This window comes from Anolis carolinensis, chromosome 2 (genome assembly GCF_035594765.1).
Source record: "Anolis carolinensis isolate JA03-04 chromosome 2, rAnoCar3.1.pri, whole genome shotgun sequence".
NCBI lineage: Eukaryota > Metazoa > Chordata > Lepidosauria > Squamata > Dactyloidae > Anolis > Anolis carolinensis.
The window spans coordinates 247,168,203-247,192,414 of record NC_085842.1 but is presented as its reverse complement, the minus strand read 5'-3'; the positions used below and the strand labels follow the sequence as shown (position 1 = coordinate 247,192,414).

At 42.2% G+C, this 24,212-nt stretch overlaps 1 protein-coding gene across 1 annotated transcript in view; it reads right to left on the bottom strand.

Moving 5' to 3' along the window:
* pcsk5 (proprotein convertase subtilisin/kexin type 5) overlaps window positions 1-24,212 on the bottom strand; it is a 352,794-nt gene that overhangs the window by 29,650 nt on the left and 298,932 nt on the right. The window contains exons 22-24 of the mRNA XM_062972004.1: window positions 20,402-20,538; window positions 11,331-11,534; window positions 7,461-7,529 (exon numbers count right to left, since the gene is read on the bottom strand). Coding sequence (XP_062828074.1) covers window positions 7,461-7,529; window positions 11,331-11,534; window positions 20,402-20,538 — 410 coding nt within the window. The remainder of the gene's footprint in view (window positions 1-7,460; window positions 7,530-11,330; window positions 11,535-20,401; window positions 20,539-24,212) is intronic.

Sequence of the window (24,212 nt, the reverse complement as noted above, 5' to 3'; positions counted from 1 at the left end):
AGTAGTTTATTTAATTCAAGGATGGACAAAATGCAGCCTGTGGGGTACATGTGGCCCCCAGGATGTTTTTGTGCCCCCAAGGGATAAAAAATATATACTTTAAACTGGAAAATGACCTCTAGAGGATGTGGAAGGCATTCTATCATTTTTGGAGGTTTCCTGGACCCCCAAGGGTTTAAAACCATTTTGTGAAATGTTTTCTTAAAAAGAGGGATGTTCCACCATGTCTCAGCCCTCCAAGCCAATTCAGGTCTAGAAGAAACCTAGGAAGTGAAAAGGAAGTGACTTCCAGCCAGTTCCTGTTAAAAATATATTTTAAGGGTCTAAAATGGCACTGAGGGAACCCCCTCAATGCTCCCCCATCCCCAAAATGGTCCACAGTCATCTACAGAGAAAATGTGGCTCATGCACCACACACTGCACAATTTTCGCACTATCAGGCACAGATGTACAAATTGGTATTGGCTGGGGAGTGGCTTTGAACCCACTGCATTCTTTCTCAAAATTCACATGATCAACTAAAGACGACAAGGGAAATATTCATCTATTTAACTGTGCAGAGATCTTTTCACACCTTCAGATTAAGACTATAATTCTTCTATATCCCAGTACATGTTTACCAATATATGTTAATATCTTCCAAGATATGTGCAAAGATCTCTTGGTGTCACTAGGGCAGTTTGCATCAAGTCCTCTCTAGTGGAAAAATTATTCCTTTAATCTGCAGGAAAGCATTCTGAAAGCTTACAGTTAAGCAAACAAATACCTGAGGAAGAGAAGAAGCTGACATCTGGGCAATATCTAGCACATGCACAGACACATGTAGACAGAGCTATTTCCCCCCTGAAAAAATGTTTATGCAGAGTACATTATCTGCAATATTTCTGCTCATAGTAACTTTTAATTTAATTCACCTTCCACTTTCTAGTGCTTTAGGGTGTTTCTGTTATGCCAATGCTTCTTGGCAGGATGGACTCATTGGTTACTGTCCATTTCCCTCCCAACCCCAAGCTCCTGATACTTCTGGACTGTTTTACAAAAGGAGTGAGCATCTGGCACTGCACCTGGCCAAGAGATGTGCTGGAAAAATCAACTGGAAAAGTTTATCTGCTCCAAGTTTTTGAATTTTTCTTCCTTAGAGAAGATGAACCCCTTGTGCGCTAAAGTATTTCTCACCCTGTCCCCTGTAACAACTACCATCTGCTCCCCTAGGTCAAAAATTCAGGATTCAGTGCTTTTTTAGATAATTACAAAACCAATTTTGATTATTCCCAGAAAAAAATCCTTTGCTTATGCTTGCCAAGATTTCTTTAAAACACCTTCTGTACTCTTCTGTTTCTATTATATCAAATCAACAAAGGTGGTAGAAGAAGATACAATTATGGCAGAATAACGACTTCTACAATCTCAAGAAGACCTCCTCTTTCTTTTTCCTCTTTCTCCTCCACTGCTGTATTTAGCATGCTGAGAGTGGTCCTCCTATGATTTGTCTGAAGGACCTTCCCCTGTGGCTATTTTCCACATTTGCCTTCTATGTTTTCCCCCTACCTACCCGATAACTCTAATATCAAAGTGTTAGTGATGAATCTCTTAGGACTTCAGTGTTTTTAAAAATCATTCTTTCAGTTCTCTGATGTGTGATCTGTATTTCTTTCATTATTACAAATAAAATACTGACCCCCATGACTTTGACAAACACATTGCCTTCAGCAGATCACAAAGAATAGACAAACAGCATGGATACCAGAAGCAATATTATATTCAGTACATCTTGTGGTTTTAAAAGCGTATTGCTAGGAGGGTGGACCTCCAATTGGGTTGGATCCAGTTCCCTCCTTCATTCGTCGTCCAACTACAGAAACACTCCCTGAGCGAAGTTCTGCTCAGAATGCACTGAGTGGCCAAAAATCTCTTCAACTAATAATGAAAATGGAAGGGATGGTGGGGGGTTTTTTTTTTTTGGTAATTCCTAGGAATTAAGCTTTTCCTAAGGGATTGAAAATGTCAAAATGCCCTCACCAGAAGTTCAGGTTACTTCTAGAATTCCATGTTATACTGCTATAGGACTACTATGCTACTTACATCAGAGGCTGGTGTGGTGGTTTGAGTGTTGGATTACAACTCTGGAGTTCTGATCTCCAGTCAGCCATGGAAACCTACAGGGTGATCTTGGGGACGTTATACACTCTCAGCCTCAGAGGAAGGCAAATATATACCTCCTCTGAATACATCCTACCAAGAAAACCCTGTGATAGGATAGTTTTAGGATTGCCATTAAGTCAAAAACACAAAATATACTAAATACATAGTACAACTATAGTGCTGTAACTATTTCTGTTATTGGAGAAGGGAAAACATTTTACAGTTATGTTTTTTCAAATTATTGAACAGTAGAACAAAAAGCTCAAACTTCAAGGGGTCATCTCTTGTAATTCAGGGAACTTCAATGCAAGACGAAAGCTAGAATATCTTGTTTGGTCATGCCAAAGAATAAGAAAGACAGAATAAAGGGTGTGGGCAGGACGAAGAATGATCTGAGAGTCTATAGACCTCATTATATTGGCTGCTGAAATTGCCACGGATTGTGGTGAATCTGGCGGTGCCTGTGGGGAACCTGTGGCTCCATGCCTCGCATTGCCTGACTTACCTGAAACCCATGCCATGGGGAGGGGGAAGCATCTGCTGCCTGGCTTCTCTCCATTGTTGCTGGTGCAACATGGGAAGCATATGCCATTTCCATTGTAGTTTAGCCAAGGAGCCCCATAGGAAGTAGCTGTATGTAATGGGATAGCAGACAGCAAGCTCCGTGGCTAAACTACAGTGCAACCAGTATATGCCACTGAAAACAACTCTGTCTGATGAGATTATATATGGGACAGAGTGCTTACCTGACAAGTAGAAAGGAGCATGGTGGGAAATGAGAGGAAGCATATAGTTCAGTACGCATGGCTTGGTTGGAGCTGAAAGAACCAGAACTTTTTTTATTAGACCAATTAAAGCCATGGTGCAGCATAGTAGTTCTAAGCTTCCAGATATTCTGACTTCCATAAATCCCCATCAATAACTAAGGATTCTGGAAGTTGAAGTCCAGAATTTCTAGCAGGATATAGATTAAATATCATTTTAAATTACTCATAAATGCACAATTACTTAAGTACAGTAGAGTCTCACTTATCCAAGCCTAGCTTATCCAAGCCTCTGGATTATCCAAGCCATTTTTGTAGTCAATGTTTTCAATATATCATGATATTTTGGTGCTAAATTTGTAAATACAGTAATTACAACATAACATTACTGCGTATTGAACTACTTTTTCTGTCAAATTTGTTGTATAACATGATGTTTTGGTGTTTGATTTGTAAAATCATAACTTAATTTGATGTTTAATAGGCTTTTCCTTAATCCCTCCTTATTATCCAAGATATTCGCTTATCCAAGCTTCTGCCGGCCCATTTAGCTTGGATAAGTGAGACTCTACTGTATATGATATATATATAACTGTGGGGAAGTGATCTGTGTTGGCCTATTTAAAAGTGGTTTTATTACTAGAATTTCAAAAAACCAACATCAAATACTGGAAATTTCTTGATTTCTCATACTCACTAGAAATGTAACTAGAGCCATGTCATGAACAACCCAACTCTGTTCTTCATTTACTCTTTTCTCTGCAACTTTCCATTCTTTTGACCACAATTCCCAGTATATGATTCATCTACCACAAAGAACAGGTGGAAAAATACATAAAATCATGCACAAATTAATCTAAACTGGACGACTTGGATGCAGGGATGGCCCTGCTAACCAGAGGCCCTTCTCAAGTTCTCTTTCTGAAGTTGGCAAAACACCCTGGAGCTATCTTCATTTATCTCTGTTTGGTCAACTCACTGTTTAATACGGATTTTTTTTTTAAAGTAAGCCAACTGTATCTTCACTCTAGTGAAGGTTTCTCTGGGTCAACCTGCTCTCATTTAATCCCAAGGTCATACAGCCTTCCAACATACTCCCTTCAGGCTTTCTGACCACAAAAACCTAATAAAACTAGTGGAGTTAACTGAATTCTGTCTGCCAACCTTTAAATAAATTATTCTCTAAAATGGAAAATTACTGAGAATTAGAATAAGGGACTATTGGGTAACTAAAAGTTGTGGTTCCATTTCAGTCTTCAGCTTTGGGCTACTCATCAAAATTAGCTGAAGACAAATGGTGTCTACAGAAGACAGATCAAAAGACAAGGAAATTTCTTCTTTCTTTTGAATATTTTTCTGCCTTTAATAAGCTTTGAAGATGGTTAATGCCAAAGATATAATATGACCTTTCCAGAAAAATGTGAAATAATCTCAATGGATTTTTCAAAGTTATGGGGAGAGGAGCAAGCATTAGTAAAGGGGAAAATGAGATACGATGTGAAATATTTGTGATCAGATCTTTTTTACTTCTTTAAGTAAAGCTTCTTCAATTGAAGGGTAGATTTGGACCACCTTCCTGCTGTATGTCTGGCTGTTTGCTCCATGAGCGATATCTAGTTTGCCTAAATCCAAAAAAGGAACAGACTCAGAGCCCTGTGCTCATTTTCATTCATATCCAAAATTTAGCTGGCAGGAAAAAAAGAAACCATTGACAATAAACTGTTGTTTTTTCACTCTCTAGCTACTCTAGAGGCAAAAGGTTGGATCAAAGAGTGATGTTTATGACACACTGTGAAGAAAAGGAAGTACACCTCATGCTCTAAATTTCTGGATTTAAACAACCCTAAGCAGAAACTTAATAATACAAAGACTCTGCAGTACATAGTTGCAAAATGAAGCATCAGTTACTTGCTGTGAATATTCATTTGGGAGGTGGTTCATTCCTTACCAAAAAACACATTGTGCCTCATGCTGATCAGTGGGGGATAAACTCATACATATGAAATTATCCTCTGCACCAACCATAGAAGTAAGAAGCAATGAGTTCTAGGTAACAACAAAGTTACTCCTAATGAGTCACCTCTTGCGTGTGTGTGTTGACAGCTTACTGAAGTCACATTTCATGCTCCCATTTTTAAAAAGAAAATAGTAAAGGTAGAGTTATTATTTAAACATTACAATGAGTGATCACAAGGAATTGCTTTTTAAACAAATAATAGGAACACAATCCTTTTTTTTTTAAAGAACTCTACATATTGGTTCTTTTGATGTTAGTGTTACATTAATTAATAATCCCCTCATCATTAACTCACAATATATGAAACTGTGGTAACTTGCAGAAAGAGGGGCTGATCTCTTCCCTTGATGTAAGGTCTGGATTGATTTGTACAATGCCCCATGCAGTTCCTCTTCTTTACATTCCAGCTCATAGCCAGCAGTTCAGATATGAAGACTTTCATACAGTTCCCTACTCTCACCATTGAAAGGAACTATAACAGAAGGACTGAGGTGTTGAATTTCACTGGCCCCATCTACATTGCCATATAATCCAATTTCTAAATGCAGATTAACTACATTCAACTGGATTGTATGGCAGTGTAGACTCATATAATCTAGAGCCGCGGTGGTGCAATGGGTTAAACCCTTGTGCCGTCTGGACTGCTGACCTGAAGGTTGGGTTGCTGACCTGAAGGTTGCAGGTTTGAATCTGTTAGTCAGGGTGAGCTCTTATCTGTGAGCTCTAGCTTGCGAGAACATGAAAGAAGCCTCCCAGCAAGATGGTAACACATCCGGGCATCCCCTGGACAACGTCTCTGTCGATGGCCAATTCCCTCACACCAGAAGTGACTTCAAGTCGCTTCTGATACAATAAAAAAAATCTAGTTCAAAGCAGTTAATCTGCATTCTGAAACGGAATTATATGGCAGTATAGATCCAGCCACTATGACACCATTTTAACAGCCTTGGTTTTTTCTGGTGCTATTCTGAAATTTGTAGTCTGATGAGTTAGCGGAGTTCTCTGGCAGAATAATTATGTGGACTTTATCATACCAGCTTTGCTGTATTGTAAGTGTAAAGAAAAGAAACTTGCCAGCTTTAGAGATTCAGTATCACACCTCTCTGCATTTTTTTCCGTGTCAGGAGTGACTTGAGAAAGTCACTTCTGGTGTGAGAGAATTGGCTGTCTGCAAGAATGTTGCACAGGGGATGCCTGGATGTTTGATGTTTTACCATCCTCCCACCTCTCTGCATTAACACAATGGTGCTCTTTTGCAAACTGTGGTTCCATGATCTGTCTTCTGCACAGCCTTCATTACCCTGCCTTCCTACTTTGTATCCTACCTAGAATGATTTTCAGTTTTTATGATTTTTATTTTATTTTAATGCAGTTGGGAGAGGGGGAAACAACCTGCTTGGGAAAAGTGCAAGGGCGAAAGGGAGGAGGAGAGGGAGGGGGAGGAGGAGGAGGATACCAACTGGTGCCACATGACTGCTGGCACATCAGAACATGGGCAGAATGAACTTATCACACTGAAGTAATCGGAAGGTAGCAGAAACAAGAGCCACTGATTTTGTTGTGGTAATGGAGGGAAGGCAAAGCAGTAGCAAGCAGATGTCAAGAAACATGGAATGACTGTGGCTCATAAAGAGATTGTTCATCAAGACTAATACCAAGTCACTTTCATAGCCATGGGCTCATATACACTGGCTGCTTATTGCTGGGCCAGTTCAGATCAGAAACCACACATTACATCTGAAACCTATAGCTATGGTGAGGCAGGGACTAGATGGTGCAGCCAGTGACACCAGGACTGTGGCCTCACCATCTGACCTCACCAGTCTTGTCACCATCACCTACTGGATGGCCACAGAGCTCTGGGGAAGATCATCTCAAATGCTCTGTGGTGTGTCTCATGGGAGCTCTGCTCGTGTCAGCATAGGTTGTCTGCTATGGCCAAGAGTTCTGCTAGAACTCTGCGGCTGCCAAGCAGTAGTAATGGCAACACAGGCCCAAACCATGCACTTTCCCCTGAGTTGATAAGCAGCCCATATTCACATCAGAACCTTAGCAATCCACATTGTGCCCAAACTTCAGAGATGTTTCACAGTTTCAGCCAAACTCTGGAGTATTCCTTGTCTTTCCTTAACACAGGACTAAACTTGATTAACCCAGTTTACCCCACGATAAGGACCACAATTAGTGCAGATGATTCAGCTCATGTAGACAAGCCCCAAAAATCACTAAGGGTCCTTTTGGTGGCAGGTCCCACTCTCTCAAATTCCTTTCCTAGAGAGGTGAGACTGCCCCCCTCCTGTCTCTGTATATCCTGTGATTTGGCACACCTTTGGGACATGACTGCTCAAGAGAAAGGGCCTTTTGGCATGTGTTCTACCAATTATTAGTCATTTTCTTATTAATTATAATGTTTTCAGTTTTTAAGGCAGGAGAGGCTATCTTTTACAAACCATGTTGCTGGCTTCCTGGGATCTCCAGGCACAGAAGGTGGCAGAGAGCGTGCATTTCAACCTAAAAGGAAAAACTTGAAACCTTACCCAAACTGCAGGATAGGCAGCCGTCTGCACAAGGGATACAGTCTTCTGAATCAAGGTCCTCTGCCTCATCTGCACATTGAACAGTTCAAGTTGTAATTTAATTCATCCCAAAGCAATAGACAATTAATATGGATTTGACTTTTTATTTGAAATGCTGAAAAATGGCCGAGCATCACTTCTCTGCACCTGATACTAATTTGCAGTTTGCATTTTTTCTGTTCAATTATTCCTTGTTTTTCTGAAAAACTGTAGGACAGCTTTGTGTCTTTTGTTCATTTGCTTGTTTTTCAACAGAAAACCTTGTTTATTTCCTCTCCGTATACTTCTGCCTGCCTAATCTACTTAGCTGATATGACAGTATCAATTATCCTGACAACAAATGTCCAGGAATAGTATGGACACATTTTCATCCTTTCCTCATTATCTTTGTAAAGTTGTCCCAAGAATAGCAGGAGAGCTGCTGATGTTCTGCCACCCGACATCCATGGCATAGAGCTTTTTTTGGTGTAAGATTAGCATGACTGAGTATTCACAATTGTGCGATTGGTGCATGGGTCCCTTTCTTCACGTGTTCCTGCAAGTGACATTGGAGGGATTTCTTCAGTTCAGTGTTTACTGGTATCACCACTAACATTGAACTGAAAAATTCCCTCCAATGTCATTTGCAGGAACACTTGAAGAAAGGGACCTATGCAAGTAATATTTCACACAATCGTGAATACTCATGGTCATGTTGACTTTGTGGTAAGGGCCACCTGATCTCTACCACTCCTCCAGAAAAAGGGAGACACTACCTTCACCCAATTGTCCACCTAAAGAGAGTTGTCACCATAAATAAGACAGCAAGCCCTCACCATTGGTGGGGATCTATTTCATTGTGTCATTACTTCTGGTTAGCTCAAAAAAAATTCATAACATCTAGAAATAGGTTTGTATTAACATCTTCAAATAGGTTTGTCAGATGTTCCTTTACATAAATTATATCTCTTATCTGAAGGACAGAAAGCTTTTCCCTTATATAGCTGGCAGGTGTCCTTTATTGTAAATATTTCCCTCTCATCTGAACTTTGGGGTGTTTTGCTTTTTATACAAACTGGACAAGATGCTAAAAAATCCTGTATTTTATGATGTGGACTCTTCGTAGGAATGGAAATGTGTGCATTATGTAGTTTACAGATGGAGAAAATACGTTAACTTTATAGAATAATACATGGCTAAGTAGTCAGTATTTGGTATTGAACTAGAACACAGACATGTTAATGCCGGCTTCCTAATTGCCAACCCTACATGTCATGAATTTTGACTGTCCCTTATTGTTGTTTGAGGAACCCCGATAGTGAAGTGTGTTAAAGCACTGAGCTGCTGAACTTGCAGACCAAAAGGTCCCAGGTTCAAACCCTGGAGCGGCGGGAGCGGCTGCTGTTAGCTCCAGCTCCTGCCAACCTAGCAGTTCAAAAACATGCCAATGTGAGTAGATCAATAGGTACCACTCCAGCGGGAAGGTAATGGCGCTCCATGCAGTCATGCCGGCCACATGACCTTGGAGGTATCTACGGATCTGGCTCTTTGGCTTAGAAATGGAGATGAGCACCAACCCCCAGAGTCAGACATGACTGGACTTAACGTCAGGGGAAACCTTTACCTTTACTATTGTTGTTTAGAAAACATGGCAACATTACTTTTAAGTGTAATCTACAATCCTTTTATATCATTTTACATTGCATTTTATTTATTTTATTATGGGTTATGGTAAGAGGCTTACAATCAATTCTCAGCCACCCAAAATGCTCATTTTTCAGTAAGCACTCCATGTTTAACCCCTGGCATTGGAACTAGTTTAGTTGTTCTGTGAAAATAAGGCTTCTCCATATTAATGTAGTCACTGCTCTGCCTGCTCCCATCACCACTATTTCACCACCATTTTATTTTGCACCTGGAGCTTTATGCAATGTAGATGTGGTCAGGTATCTGGCTAAGATTTACTACATTCAATAAGCAAGTTTCAAACTCTGAGCAAGGGGGAGGGATTGATTTCACAGCAAAATGTTTGTATATAGACCTGTAATAAAAATGTCTGTTTAGATCCTCCACCATACCCCATGACATGCTTTTATGGGATACTGAGGGAGTAAATCTGCCTTGGTCATTTTGCATGAGCCAAAACATTTATTTGTATTTGCAACTCCAAGCACCAGTAACTGACAGTGCCACATTTTAGGGATGTAAGCAAGTCACTGAACTAATGCTTTGTTTTATTTTGTTTCACTCTCCTCTGGAGGTCAGATTGTTTAAAGAGCATGCCTGCATTCTCAAGGCACTGAGGACATGACTTCCTGTCAGCAGTCATGTACATTCATAGAAATGCTGGACAGCATTGCAAAGAGTATATAAATATTGATGTGTTTGTATGGCCCTAAAATGAGCCTTTACATTTAAAATCAAATTCAGTTTAACTGCAACAGCAATGCCCTCATGAGCAATTGCGGTTGCCGCTCGATGCCCACTAACCTGAGCGGAAGCCCACAAAACTCAATTCAGCTTTCTCCTGCGTTGACACATAAAGGATTACCCAATTAATGTTCACCACACAATATCAAGTATTTTTCAAGGACATAAAGTTGAGACCTTGCATGTATTCCTTTTAAGCCCATTGTTTTGGCTTGGTTCTTTTTAATACACTGACAGTTATGAGCAAACAGATTAGATCTGAGAAACTATGAGTTGGGGAAAAAGTATTTCATGCTGTATTGTTACATGTTAAGCAAAAACATTTTACATAGAGTAAAGCAGAACTATATCTTTGCAAATAAGATTTATTTAAAGTTAGCTTTCCCTGGCTTCCGATAGGACAGAAGGGAAGTAATTATAAGGCAACCTTCTCCAAGCAAGGGCCCTCCAGATGTTTTGTACTCTGAATCCCAACACCTCTGACATTGACTACGGTGACTAAGGCTGATGGGATTTGCAATCCATCGTATTTTGAGGGCACCAAGTTGGGAAAGGCTGCTCTAAAGCTTTTCTTTACCCAGTAACCCAGCTCTGTGCTGCCACCTCTTGGGCAGTTTTATTGAAGGAAGACACATTTTAGGAGAAAAGTTTGGCATTATTTTGCTATGCCCCATACTGCCTGCATTTGAAATGGGAACCCTCTTGTACTCCACCCCTATGCATAACTTGATTAAAGACCAAATTTCTCTTCAAACTGTAATCGTATGTCCAATTACAAGTGAATCCCACTGCATTTAGTTAGGTGTACTTGTACCCTCACAGGATTGTGTCATTAGTCACTGTATCAAGGGAAAAGGTCCCATTTAGTCCCCTTCTACTCTGCCATATAAAATCCAGATGATCTGCTTTGAACTGGATTATATGGCAGTGTAGACTCAGATAATCCAGTTGAAAGCAGATAATGTGGATTATCTGGTTTGATAATATGGATTATATGGCAGTGCGGAAGGAGCCTAAAATATATAGTTCCTAGGTTTTTAAAAAAAATTATGCTTGAGATCTCTTGGGGAGATAGGGCAGAATGCAAATAAAGTTATTATTATTATTATTATTATTATTATTATTATTATTATTATTATTATTATTATTATTATTATTACCCTCACTGATATGTGGTGGGGATATGACAAAGGGTCAGAAAATCCCACAATAACGGCTTTGAACTGGGTTATCTGAGTCCACATTCAGATTATGTGGGATTTTCTGCCTTGATATTCTGGGATATAGGGCTGTGTGGAAGGGCCCGAAGATGCTATATTGGAAAACCGGCATACTTTTTGGTTGATCTACATGCAGTTTGATGCACTGCAATTTACTGAGAAATTTGCTGAAGATCTATGAATGTTCTGCTGTGTGTTTTACCTTTTCCACAGTTGTGCTTCTGGCAGGTGTTATCAAGCAGGTAGTATCCTTCAAAGCATCTCTCACACTCGGTCTGATCGAGGCACACTTCGCAGTGCTCAAAGCAAGGCATGCAAGTCCTGTCCTTCTCCGAAGGATAATGGCCCTCAGGGCAGCTCTCTTTGCATTCTCCCAGATACAGGAAAAGGGCATTCCCTTGCTCATCTGTTAGAGAGAAAGAAAAAGGAAAATGAAAAGTATGCTAGAAGAATCTTTAAGACCTGGGACTTACACCTTCCTATACCTGATTATCTACAGAATGACTCCTGTAACTGTGAAACCAATTTGAGCAGTTTCACTTATTCCTTTAGAGCCCCTTGTACAAGCTATACCCTCTTCTTAGTATCTCCATTATTTTTCCATTGAAAATAATAGGTTCCACTGTTATCTACAGTTTCATCCATCCACACCAAGTTCAGGAGTGTATCTCTTAAAGACATGAGGATTGTACTGTACTTATCTAATCATTGTGAGACACTGAAAGACTAGCTTTTTCAAACTTTTCCAGTTTCTATTAAGAAATCTCAAGATTCAAAGAACTCAGCAACATTGTACTGTACATAATTTAAAAATCTGTAATCCAGAGAAACCGTAATCTTTGAAAACAAATGAAGAAACAGTCAGCTTTTTCCTACTTCTCAGAATTTGCTTTTCTGGGGTGGCAACTCTCACTGAGTTCACAATATGCATACTCCTGCTTTGAGGAAAACCTTTCAGTAAAAATCAATGCAAAATGTCTCCCTAGCTGGCTTCCTCTCATGAGGGCTCCTGTAAGCGGCATCCAATCCATTAGTTCAGGGGCGGAAACAAGGCTTTTTCTGCACCTTTACTCTTTATATAGAAGGGTTAATAAACAAAGCTGGCCCAATAACATCCATCTGCCTTTTTTTTTAAACTGAATGTGTTCATTCCAGTCTAGGAGCATGGTTTTTTTTTTTATCTCAGTTCCACCTTGTATCAATCTCCAATCACCCAAATGTTGATATTAATGTAGGTCTAGGAGGAGGGTGTTTACTGACATATTACTACAAAAGAGGACACCAAATTGTCTAAAATGGCATATACTAATTTTTATGTAAAGGGACAAAATGTATAGGTACAGATGCAAAATCAATCAAAATTACAATGGATCTCAATTGAGTGGGGAACATTGTGACCAGCTGACTATCTACTTGCTGTGCTATTGTGGATGGGTAATTTCAGAAGTTCTCCTCCTGCTCCCAATGATCTATTTATTTACTATATACCTCACTCTTCTCACCCCAAAGGGGACTCAGAACGGCTTACATTTATGGCAAAATTAATGCCGCATTAGAAATACAAAAACAACAACACATTAAGCAATAAACTATTGGACAATAAAACAGTAAACATATAGGTACAGTTAAAACCAATCAAAACATAATCCCTAGTCTCATCTTAAAGTAGTTATTTGTGATGCTGTGTGTCAAACAGGGCCGGCCCTACCATTGAGGCCACGTGATGCCGCCGCCTCGGGCGCAGGTCCTGGGGGGCGCCGTCAGGCTGGGCGGGAGGCGGGGCACCGCTCTGACGGTGCCCCGCCGCCCGACCAGTGCGCCCTGGCCTTGTGGCTCCCTCTTTCGCTGCCCGGGGAGGGAAGGAAGGATCCCCTCCTCCCCTCCCCGGGCGGCGAAGCCTTTCTCTTTCGCTGCCCGGGGAGGGAAGGAAAGATCCCCTCCTCCCCTCCCCGGGCGGCGAAGCCTGTCTCTTTCGCTGCCCGGGGAGGGAAGGAAGGATCCCCTCCTCCCCTCCCCGGGCGGCGAAGCCTGTCTCTTTCGCTGCCCGGGGAGGGAAGGAAGGATCTCCTCCTCCCCTCCCCGGGCGGCGAAGCCTGTCTCTTTCGCTGCCCGGGGAGGGAAGGAAGGATCCCCTCCTCCCCTCCCCGGGCGGCGAAGCCTGTCTCTTTCGCTGCCCGGGGAGGGAAGGAAGGATCCCCTCCTCCCCTCCCCGGGCGGCGAAGCCTGTCTCTTTCGCTGCCCGGGGAGGGAAGGAAGGATCCCCTCCTCCCCTCCCCGGGCGGCGAAGCCTGTCTCTTTCGCTGCCCGGGGAGGGAAGGAAGGATCCCCTCCTCCCCTCCCCGGGCGGCGAAGCCTGTCTCTTTCGCTGCCCGGGGAGGGAAGGAAGGATCCCCTCCTCCCCTCCCCGGGCGGCGAAGCCTGTCTCTTTCGCTGCCCGGGGAGGGAAGGAAAGATCCCCTCCTCCCCTCCCCGGGCGGCGAAGCCTGTCTCTTTCGCTGCCCGGGGAGGGAAGGAAGGATCCCCTCCTCCCCTCCCCGGGCGGCGAAGCCAGTCTCTTTCGCTGCCCGGGGAGGGAAGGAAAGATCCCCTCCTCCCCTCCCCGGGCGGCGAAGCCTGTCTCTTTCGCTGCCCGGGGAGGGAAGGAAGGATCCCCTCCTCCCCTCCCCGGGCGGCGAAGCCTGTCTCTTTCGCTGCCCGGGGAGGGAAGGAAGGATCCCCTCCTCCCCTCCCCGGGCGGCGAAGCCTGTCTCTTTCGCTGCCCGGGGAGGGAAGGAAGGATCCCCTCCTCCCCTCCCCGGGCGGCGAAGCCTGTCTCTTTCGCTGCCCGGGGAGGGAAGGAAGGATCCCCTCCTCCCCTCCCCGGGCGGCGAAGCCTGTCTCTTTCGCTGCCCGGGGAGGGAAGGAAGGATCCCCTCCTCCCCTCCCCGGGCGGCGAAGCCAGTCTCTTTCGCTGCCCGGGGAGGGAAGGAAAGATCCCCTCCTCCCCTCCCCGGGCGGCGAAGCCTGTCTCTTTCGCTGCCCGGGGAGGGAAGGAAAGATCCCTTCCTCCCCTCCCCGGGCGGCGAAGCCTGTCTCTTTCGCTGCCCGGGGAGGGAAGGAAAGATCCCCTCCTCCCCTCCCCGGGCGGCGAAGCCTGTCTCTTTCGCTGCCCGGGGAGGGAAGGAAAGATCCCCTCCTCCCCTCCCCGGGCGGCGAAGCCTGTCTCTTTCGCTGCCCGGGGAGGGAAGGAAAGATCCCCTCCTCCCCTCCCCGGGCGGCGAAGCCTGTCTCTTTCGCTGCCCGGGGAGGGAAGGAAAGATCCCTTCCTCCCCTCCCCGGGCGGCGAAGCCTGTCTCTTTCGCTGCCCGGGGAGGGAAGGAAAGATCCCCTCCTCCCCTCCCCGGGCGGCGAAGCCTGTCTCTTTCGCTGCCCGGGGAGGGAAGGAAAGATCCCCTCCTCCCCTCCCCGGGCGGCGAAGCCTGTCTCTTTCGCCGCCCGGGGAGGGAAGGAAGGATCCCCTCCTCCCCTCCCCGGGCGGCGAAGCTGGGCCAGGGCGAATAACATGGGAGGCGGGGCCAACCCTGGCCCCGCCTCCCACCCAGCGTGCCCTGGCCCCGCCTCCCACGCAGCGTGGGAGGCGCGGCCAGGGCACGCTGGGTGGGAGGCGGGGCCAGGGCTCAGGAGGCGGGGCCGGTGGGGGGCGCTTTTCAGCGCCCCCGCTTAATATTTAAATTTATCTCCGACCGGCCCTGGTGTCAAATTCCATATTAGACTACTGCCCGAACATCTGATTGCAGAACCAGGTCTCTAGTTTTTCTCCTTTGCTTTAAAGCATATTTATGGAGTCACCAACCTTTCAAAGAGAGACATCTTTAAAAGTAGTCTGTTTCTTCAAAAAAGGACACATGTCCACCATACAAGTGTAGTTAAGAACAATTGCTTCTTGAAACACATATGGTAAAGGAATAGAAGAATCTAGCACTGAATCATCAAAAAGAGAAAAGTTGTTGTATAGAAGCCTAAGTGTTAAATTAATTTGGGGAGGGAAAATAAATCACCAAGAACAGATGGCATATTGGTAGAATTGTTGCAAACTACAATATCTATATCGTAACAAAAATCTACCTACAAATATGGGAAACAAAATAAAGGCCCGAAGTAGAAGAGAGTGGTACGATTACTTCCCTTTTTTAAACACTATACATCTATTGATGCAGTCTAGAATCACATTGGCTTTTTTATCTGCTACATTACACTGTGACTCATGTTCTGCTTGTGATCTACTAAGACTCCTAGAATCCACTCATGTGTACAGTAGAGTCTCACTTATCCAACGCTCGCTTATCCAACATTCTGGATTATCCAACACATTTTTGTAGTCAATGTTTTCAATACATCGTGATATTTTGGTGCTAAATTCATAAATACAGTAATTACTACATAGCATTACTGTGCATTGAACTACTTTTTCTGTCAAATTTGTTGTATAACATGATGTTTTGGTACTTCATTTGTAAAATCATAACCTAATTTGATGTTGAATAGGCTTTTCCTTAATCCCTCCTTATTATCCAACATATTTGCTTATCCAACGTTCTGCCGGCCCGTTTATGTTGGATAAGTGAGACTCTACTGTACTTTCAAGCCAGGTGTCACCCATCCTATATCTGTTCATTTAATTCTTTCTACCTAAGGGAAATACTTTAGATTTCTCCCTTTTGAAATCTATTTTGTTAGTTTGGGCCCAGTTCTTTAATCTGTTAAGGCTACTTTGAATTCTGCTTTTGTTCTCTGGGGTATTACTTGCCCCTTCTAACTGAGTGTCATCTGTAAATTTTATAAGCGTGCCTTCTACTCTTTTTTCCAAGTCATTTCTAAAGATGTTGAATAGCACTGGATCCAGGATAAAATCCTGTAGTGTCCCACTAGTTACTTTTCTCCAGGATGAAGAGGAGCCATTGTTGAACATTCTTTGAGTTTCAATCAATCAATCAATTCCTAATCCACCTAGCAGTAGTGTTGTCCAGTAAACGTTTTATTGGCATGTTTGCAAAAATATCTTAGTGGACTTTGTCGAAGGACTTATTGAAATCAAAATATACTAATTCCACAGCATATCCTTGCTCTATCAAGCTTGTAACTCGATCAAAAAAGAGGTAAGATTAGCCTGACTTGTTTTTGAGAAACTCATGTTGACTTTTGGAGGCCATAGCATTCCTTTATATGTACTTACAGACTGTTTAATGATCAGTTCTAGATTTTTTGCTGTAATGATGTCAGAATGACTGTCTGGCAACTGTTTGGGTCCTTTCTTGCCCTTTTTGGAGATGGGAATAACATTTGTCCTTCTTCAGTCTGCTGTGATTTTCCATATTCCTCAATAATTTGCACTAACAGGCTACACTTAACCTGCTGTGGAATGGGTAAAAAAAAAACCCTGCTCCAGAACTTTGGGCCTTCCACTCAAACTCTCCCAGTAAACTTCCATGCAAAACATTTTGGTCTTGCTGCCTGTTAGTCGGGCAACTGTTCACTATATAAAGAGTTAGTGGCTGCTAGTTCCTCTCCCGAACAAGTCTCTGACTTGCTTCCTCTAAGCAGATGCCCCACACATTTGAGACCAGGTGCTCAGGCAGAGGACTTGGACCTACACACAACTGAAAAATACAGTGCCAACAAACATACAACCAAGCCTCCACTCAGCTCAAACAATCAGTCTTAACCCAGCAGGCACAACAATCTTAAGCCAACAAACTCTCCCAATGAGTTATCCATGCTGGGGAGCTTTAATCCAACTGACACAAACACCTTATGCTGTCTCTTCCACCATGCCCATGCGAAATACTTGTTGACCTTGCTAATGTTAGCTGACATTATAGTAAAAAAGAAAAGAAAAGGATTAGAACTCAAAAGAGTAGCTATGAAGGAACTAGATAAGTGTGAAGATATATCATTAATTCACAAAGTCAGGATCATTCATGCTATAATATTTCAATTTTTATATATAGTTGTAAAAGCTGAACAGTGAAAAAAAAACAAGAGAAGGACAATCAACCAATTTCAGTTGTACTGCTGGAGAAGAGTTCTACAGACACTGCATGAGGAGGAAGAAAAACAAACCTTATTTCCCTCTAGATGCCAAAAGGACAAGCCTGAGGTTATCATACTTTGGACTATTTATTTATTTATTTATTTACAGTATTTATATTCTGCCCTTCTCACCCCTAAGGGGACTCAGGGCAGATCACATCACACATATAAGGCAAACATTCAATGCCTTGACATAGAACAAAGACAAAGACAAACGCAGGCTCCGAGCTGGCCTCGAACTCATGACCTCTTGGTCAGAGTGATTGGTCTCAGCTGGCTTCAGCTGGCTGCTCACCAGCTTGTGCCACAGCCCGGGACTATAACAAGACAACGGATCTCATTCGAAAATACAATAATCTTTAATAAAATGGGAGGCAATAGGAGTAGAGGGAGACTGATCAGGTGAATAGACTTGATCAAAAAGTCCACAGCCCCAAGCTTTCAAGAACTGAACAGCAGGTTTGTTAGTAAAAGTTTTTTTTAATTCCCTCATAGAGTTTTCATAAGTCAAAGTTGATCTAGTAGTAGTCAACAACAGAACAACTAATTATAGGTAATTCAATTCTAACTGGATCTGAGTGAAGCTTGAACTGTTTTACTCTTCTTTGAAATTATTGTTAATGTTTTAACTGCAAAGATGGGAAGAGTGGAATGAATTTTGAGCTGAGTCTCTATTCTGTCTGGTATTCTTAATTTGTAACAGGCCATTTACTCATCACCATCTAGCCTAGCACTCTTTTTACAGTAGCAGCCAAGTGCTGATTACTCTTACTAGTAGGGCAGAAGAATGAAAACATTGCCTTGCTGGTATTTGTGAGTTGTGGGTGTTATCATATCTCAGACTTTGTTCATGTTCCCTTATCGACACTGGAGAGTTGTTTCCTAGTTATCGCCTAATGCTTCATTCCTTAGTCATATAATGCCTGCACTCACTTATCATTCCTTCTTCCTTGTTGTGGCAGAGTCATAGTCCATCTCAACCACTCCTAGTTGGCGCTTTTCAGATATTTGGACTACAGTTCCAATCAGCCCCACCTAGACTGGTCAATAGCTAGAGATGATGTCAGTTGTAGCAGCCCAAGGAAGGGTTAAGTTGACCTTTTCAACTATAATGTGTGGTGGGTACTGCTCTGTGACTGTGGGCTGGTAGTCACCTGCAACTGCAGCTCACCTTGAATGAACTGAGTGTTTCTCTGAAGGTTTCAGTGTTTAGACATGATAAATAGATGTAACCAACAAATATGTGGAATTGTACCATCACAAGTTTGCCTTGCAGCTAATAATCAGATCACACAGAATCAGGCATGTAGCCCGGGGGGGGGGGGGGGGGGTTGAGTGGCTTCAGTCCCCCCCCCCCCCCCCGAAATTCTCAGGGTGGTCTGCGAGAAGGCTTTACATTTGTTATTTAAACTGTTATGTTTATTCATATCATGATATGATCACCATGATCTATATATCCCATATGCATGGGGGTATTGTGATAACAATACAAAAAGTTTGCTAGGGTAGACCCTCTCCTACTCAGACTCACCCCCCCCCCCCCCCGAACCAAAATCCCAGCCCCTCCTGAAACAAAATCCTGGCTACGGGCCTGCTCAGAATGAAGTAGTATGACGAACTAATGGCTCAGATCATGTATTTCACTTTTTTACACATGTATTTATTAATTTTGTTTATATCATGTTTCCTGCCTATGAATGAAGTTAAGGTGGCTTACAATTAAATTGTACAAATGCAATTAAAACACATTAAAATTAAATGGAGAAAAACAGTAATAAAGTGAAATCACGGCCTTTCCCTTACACAGCAAGTAAGATCAAGTGGCAAAGACTCAATTTAAAAAAGCCAACAGAAAGACAACAGGGAGCAGGTTACCTCCACTTACAAAGGATTTCTAGACCATGGGAATGGCTACTTAGAAAACCTTATTGCACTAGACATGCTGCAAACAGTGGAGAGATTGAAGCAGGGCATCCTATGAAAATTTCAAGGACCATGCAAGTTCATGTTGGGGAATACAGATATGGACATGGGGCAAGTCACACTTTCTCAGACCAAGAACATGGCAAATTTCCTCAGAATAAAACTTGCCAAGAAAACCCTATGAGAGTCAGAATTGACTTGAACAACAACACAATAATAATAGACTAGAGAGCATTTTGTGTATAAAGAAGTAGAAAGAAAGAGAAAGAGTAGAAAGAAAAAAGTGAGGCTATATCTCCCCATGCAGGTGGGGTGGAGGGAGGCGGCATTGGGGGTAGCTTGAGACTGGCAAGCCACATAGGACCCTGGCAATTGTGGACTGTGACCACTGCCATTACTGTAGGTCACAGAACCCATGGAATGCCAGCTGTTGGTCATTGCTTCAATGTGATGAAAATGTAAGCTGTTGAACCAAACATTAATATTTTAACTTGTAATGCAATTCACTGTCTCCTGACTGAGAGAAAGAATCCCTAAGCCCAACCCTTGTTGCTGTTACTGGCTTTGAAAATGATAACTCCTAGCACTACTAATCAGGACATTGCATGCATAGCTATTTTGTCTCCCCCCTCTTTAACAGATAGTCTGCTTCTCTATTGAGAAAGAAGGTTGGTGCACAATCATAGGAATCTTACACAAAAGAAGATGTCTAGACATTGCGTAAAATTCCTTGAATGATTGCACAATATAAGCCTGGTCTGGAAACTTCTCAAGTCGCCTGTGAAACTTGGCAAAAACATTTGTTATTCTTTGAAGACTCTGGATAGCTAACAGACAGTTTGTAGATGTCCAGTCCAGTCTAGATATCTGGAATTCAGCATTGTACTGTAATCTGGCATAGTGGAAAAACAGAGCCTTGAAAATTGGAGTTGTATAAATTGTGTTGTAGCACTTCAAATTGTTTCTGATTTATGGTGACCCTAAAGCATGGAGTTTTCTGGGCAAAATTTATTCAAGGTATGTTTGTTTTAGCAAACCTCAGAGGCTGAGAGAATGTAACTTGTCCAACATCACTCAATAGGTTTCCATGATTCAAACCCTGGCCTCCATACACCAATGTTTAAACCACTACACTATGCTGGCTCTCCAGACAAAATACATATGAAATGAAATTAAATTAACTGCTGATTTTAAACAAAATCATATCAATCACTGTTCTGCCCACATTGTAGTTTGAGACAAAATTCAGAGAACAGAAATGGCAAAAGAGACCATTCTTACCTTTCCCACAAGCAGTGCATTTGTTCAGTTCACTTCCTGTGCATTCCATACAGGTCGGATGGCAAGAATGACACTGATTTTTAAATCCGAATTTCCCTTTAGGGCACTGAAGAACACAGCGTCCATCATCCAAAAATCTATCACAAAAGAAAAGGGGGGAGTATAAAACTAGGATCAAGTAACAGAGTAATACCTTCCTTTTAAAAAACAAGCTCAAACAAATCCTGAGAGCTGCTGCCATGTTCCAGTTATATTCCTTATTCTTTGCACTTTGTTCTTTCTACGTGGAATGCGTTAATGACATTTGGCAGGATAAAGGATATGGCCAGTTAAGCTTTGAACTCCAACTTTATATTACCTTCTGGAGTCAGACCTTCACAGTCATCATTGATCTCATGCCTATCAGTTTCCACGCTTCAGTTACTGAAGTATTCCAAGATCCTACTAAGAATAAGTGAAAAATCGATACCTTTTCACAGACCTTACCAGTAAAAAGAAAATCCCTGTGTGCTTGCTGTAAGATTCTATAGCATTTCATACTCAAGTTTGCAATGTCAATCTCACGAAATCCTAGAACTTATTTAATAGTAGATAAGAACTTTTGATAGGATTATGCTTTTGGCAGGTAAATAACAAATCAGCTTCTGCACCAAAATGTTATTGCCTGATGAACTTGTAATTCCAAATGCTGAGCCAATTATTTTCCATTTCATTATTTGACTGAAATGCGGAAGGGAGGAAATGTGAAGTATTCTGACATATCATGTTTACCAGCAGCCACTTTAGGTTTCATTTGCTGTCTAACATCAGTAGAGAAACATCTCAACTGACTAAGTACGGACTATATCCAAGGCAACCACTGCACACATAGAAGCAGTGCCTGTGAGCACATGGAAAAGCCATTAATCTTCTCATCCTTTATAGCTTGACTATGCTCTAAAAATATTTACAATTGTCTTAGAAATTTGAAAAATTCCACAGAGTAGATTTTCAATGGTGGAAAAGGCTAGTAGGTATGGCTAGAAATCCCAACACTATAGGCACTATGAGTGTCATGTTGCATTTGGGACTAACCAAGTTACTAAATACATTTATCCATATACAGGCATATACAGGCAGTCCCCATTGTTATGAACGGGATAGATTCTGTACATTTGTTCAGTTCTTAAGCTGAAATTGTATGTTAGTCAGAATGGGTACTTTTGAAAGTATATCTTCAGAGATATATATATATATACACACACAAACCTTTTGGGAGGGGAGGAGGGATTTCCCCTATCCCCCCTCCCATCTTCTAAGTCACAATTTCCTTTAGTCAGGAGGATGTTACAGATAGGCTTCCTGACTGCCAGCTCCTTTTTGGTAAGTTTGGGGGTTTCAATGTGGCTTCATGCCACCCTGATTTGACTCAGGATGGCATGTAGCCACCCCCCCCCCCCCAGGGAAAGCCAGGGGTTTGGGGTGGAGTGAAAAATGTAACTCGCACAGAAGTAGGTTATTTTACCCTGTTTCTGCCCGGGGTTTAACACTGTCAGGAAGCACCCTAGCATAGCACAGGGAAGGGCTAACACCCTGTGGTGTTTGTTTTGCTGTCTGTGCCCCTGTTTGGAAGATTTCACCTCACTTTCTGTCCCTGTGATAATTGTATTTTGAAATATTTGGCTTGTTGTGGAAACAAGAATTGGTGATAAAGTTTTAGTGGAGACACCTTTCCCCCATGATAACTCTTTCAGGAGTGAATTTGTCTTCCTAGGTATAGATTTTTATCACTTCCTGTTGTCTCACTCCCGTTCTTAACAATGAGTAATTTGTAAGTTGGATATTTGTAATTGAGGGAATATCTGTAGTGCCATTGTTATATCCCAGATTATCTGCTTGAAGATGGAGCCCCGGTGGAGTAGTGGGTTAAAGCCTTGTAACTTGAAGGTTGGGTTGCTGACCTGAAGGCTGCCAGGTTTGAATCCAACCTGGGGAGAGCGTGGATGAGCTCCCTCTATCAGCTCCAGCTCCATGCAGGGACACGGGAGAAAGAAGCCTCCCACAAGGATGGTAAAAACATCAAAAAAAAAAATCCGGGCATCCCCTGGGCACCATCCTCGCAGATGGCCAATTCTCTCACACCAGAAGCGACTTGCAGTTTCTTGCTCCTGACATGAAAAAAAATCTGCTTGAAAGATAAGCCTGAAGCCTTTTGAACTGTGTGGGGTGGTTTTCGTATAGTTTTCCTATATCCTACATTAAACAATAAAATGATGGCAAAGTTGGAAATACGAAGTTCTTCAGTATCCTGGGTCTTCAGGGAAATCTGAACCACAAGATTGGATGCAATTTAGCCCAATCCACTGTCCAGATGGACACATCCATCATTGCCCTCTCCCTGCAGTAATCTGCTTCGACTCCTAGCCAGCCACAGAGCTCCATTTGAACTGGCCATTGTGGGCACCACACCTTCTTGTTAGTTGTGCAGTTTCCCCTTTTGACATCAGCAAAGATTCCTGCATTGCCAGGTGCATGGACAGAGCGCTATGGTCAGCAAAGACCAGTGGTGGTGAAAAGACAGAAGTGATGACAGCTCAGTGAAGTGGATGCAGTCTCAGGCTCTCTGAAAAATGGACCAGGAATCAGCATAAATGTGCTGGCTCTAGTGCTGTCCCAGGGCAGATTTACCACTAGGCTAAACTGGCCAGTGAAGAAAAAGCCTGGGTTTTACTTTGGCCAGAAGCGTAACTTACGGTATTAAGGATCTATAGGTGTTCTGTATAGGCCTCTTGCATTGTCTGCCAACTGATCATGAGGGAAATTTTCTTCTTTGTTTGAAGTAGACTGGACCCCTTTCTGGTGGTCTAATCTTGCTTTTCCATTTCAAACTACAGTATAAAAATAGTCATGTGCTCAGCATTATAGAGACCATACCTTGTGTTTGAAAAGTAGCTCTTCAGAAATTCAAAATTTGGATTTATGTTAATAGCTATCAGAAGCAGCAAGAATTTGATGTTTTCTGTCCACAATAAGACTCTGTTTAAATGATCACAACTCTATATTTAATATGTACATATAAATTAGCATATGCAAAATTTGTGTAGTCTGTGCATAAAAAGAGGAGAAGGAGACAATGAAGGAGGAGGAGGTAGTCTTGTGAGTATTGTATGATACCAGCATGCATGGGGGATACATTCAAAGGCCCCATGTGGATACCTGTAGCCCAGAATAATAGTAAATAATATATTTTGTGATTTTATTTGAACTGGAAGCCAGGTCTTTTCTGAAAAAGATCTGGACATTCCTACTTAATGTAGTGGTGTATAGACATACAATATTCAGAATGAAGACTTGGAATAGGAGAGAATCCATTACTCTTTAACCTGCTTTAAGAAATAACACATAACATCAATGCCTTCATTATCTAGTCTGACAGTGTAGTTCTTGTGTCTGAATTCTTCATATGGATTTTTTAAAAACATATACATATGTAAAGTAATGCACTGTTAAACTGAGAAATATGTAGCAACTAAATACAAGAAAGGGGGAAAGAGAGGTTAAAAATCCAGTTTCACAAGTATTCCTTTAATAAATAACTGGCATATTCTGATGGCAGAAAGAGTACAACATAAAACATTCCTTTATGTAGGCATTTTTGCTGGATTTTTCAGAGTGAAAAGACCCACAAGACCTGTTTCATACTTTGTAGAAGTAAAAAAAGAATCTTGCAGTAAGAACTCATCTCTTCAGAATGTCAGGCTGAATTACTTCAGTGTCATTCATTACTTGCTTTAGTCCAAGCCACTTAAAGGCCAGGGAGATATACAGGACT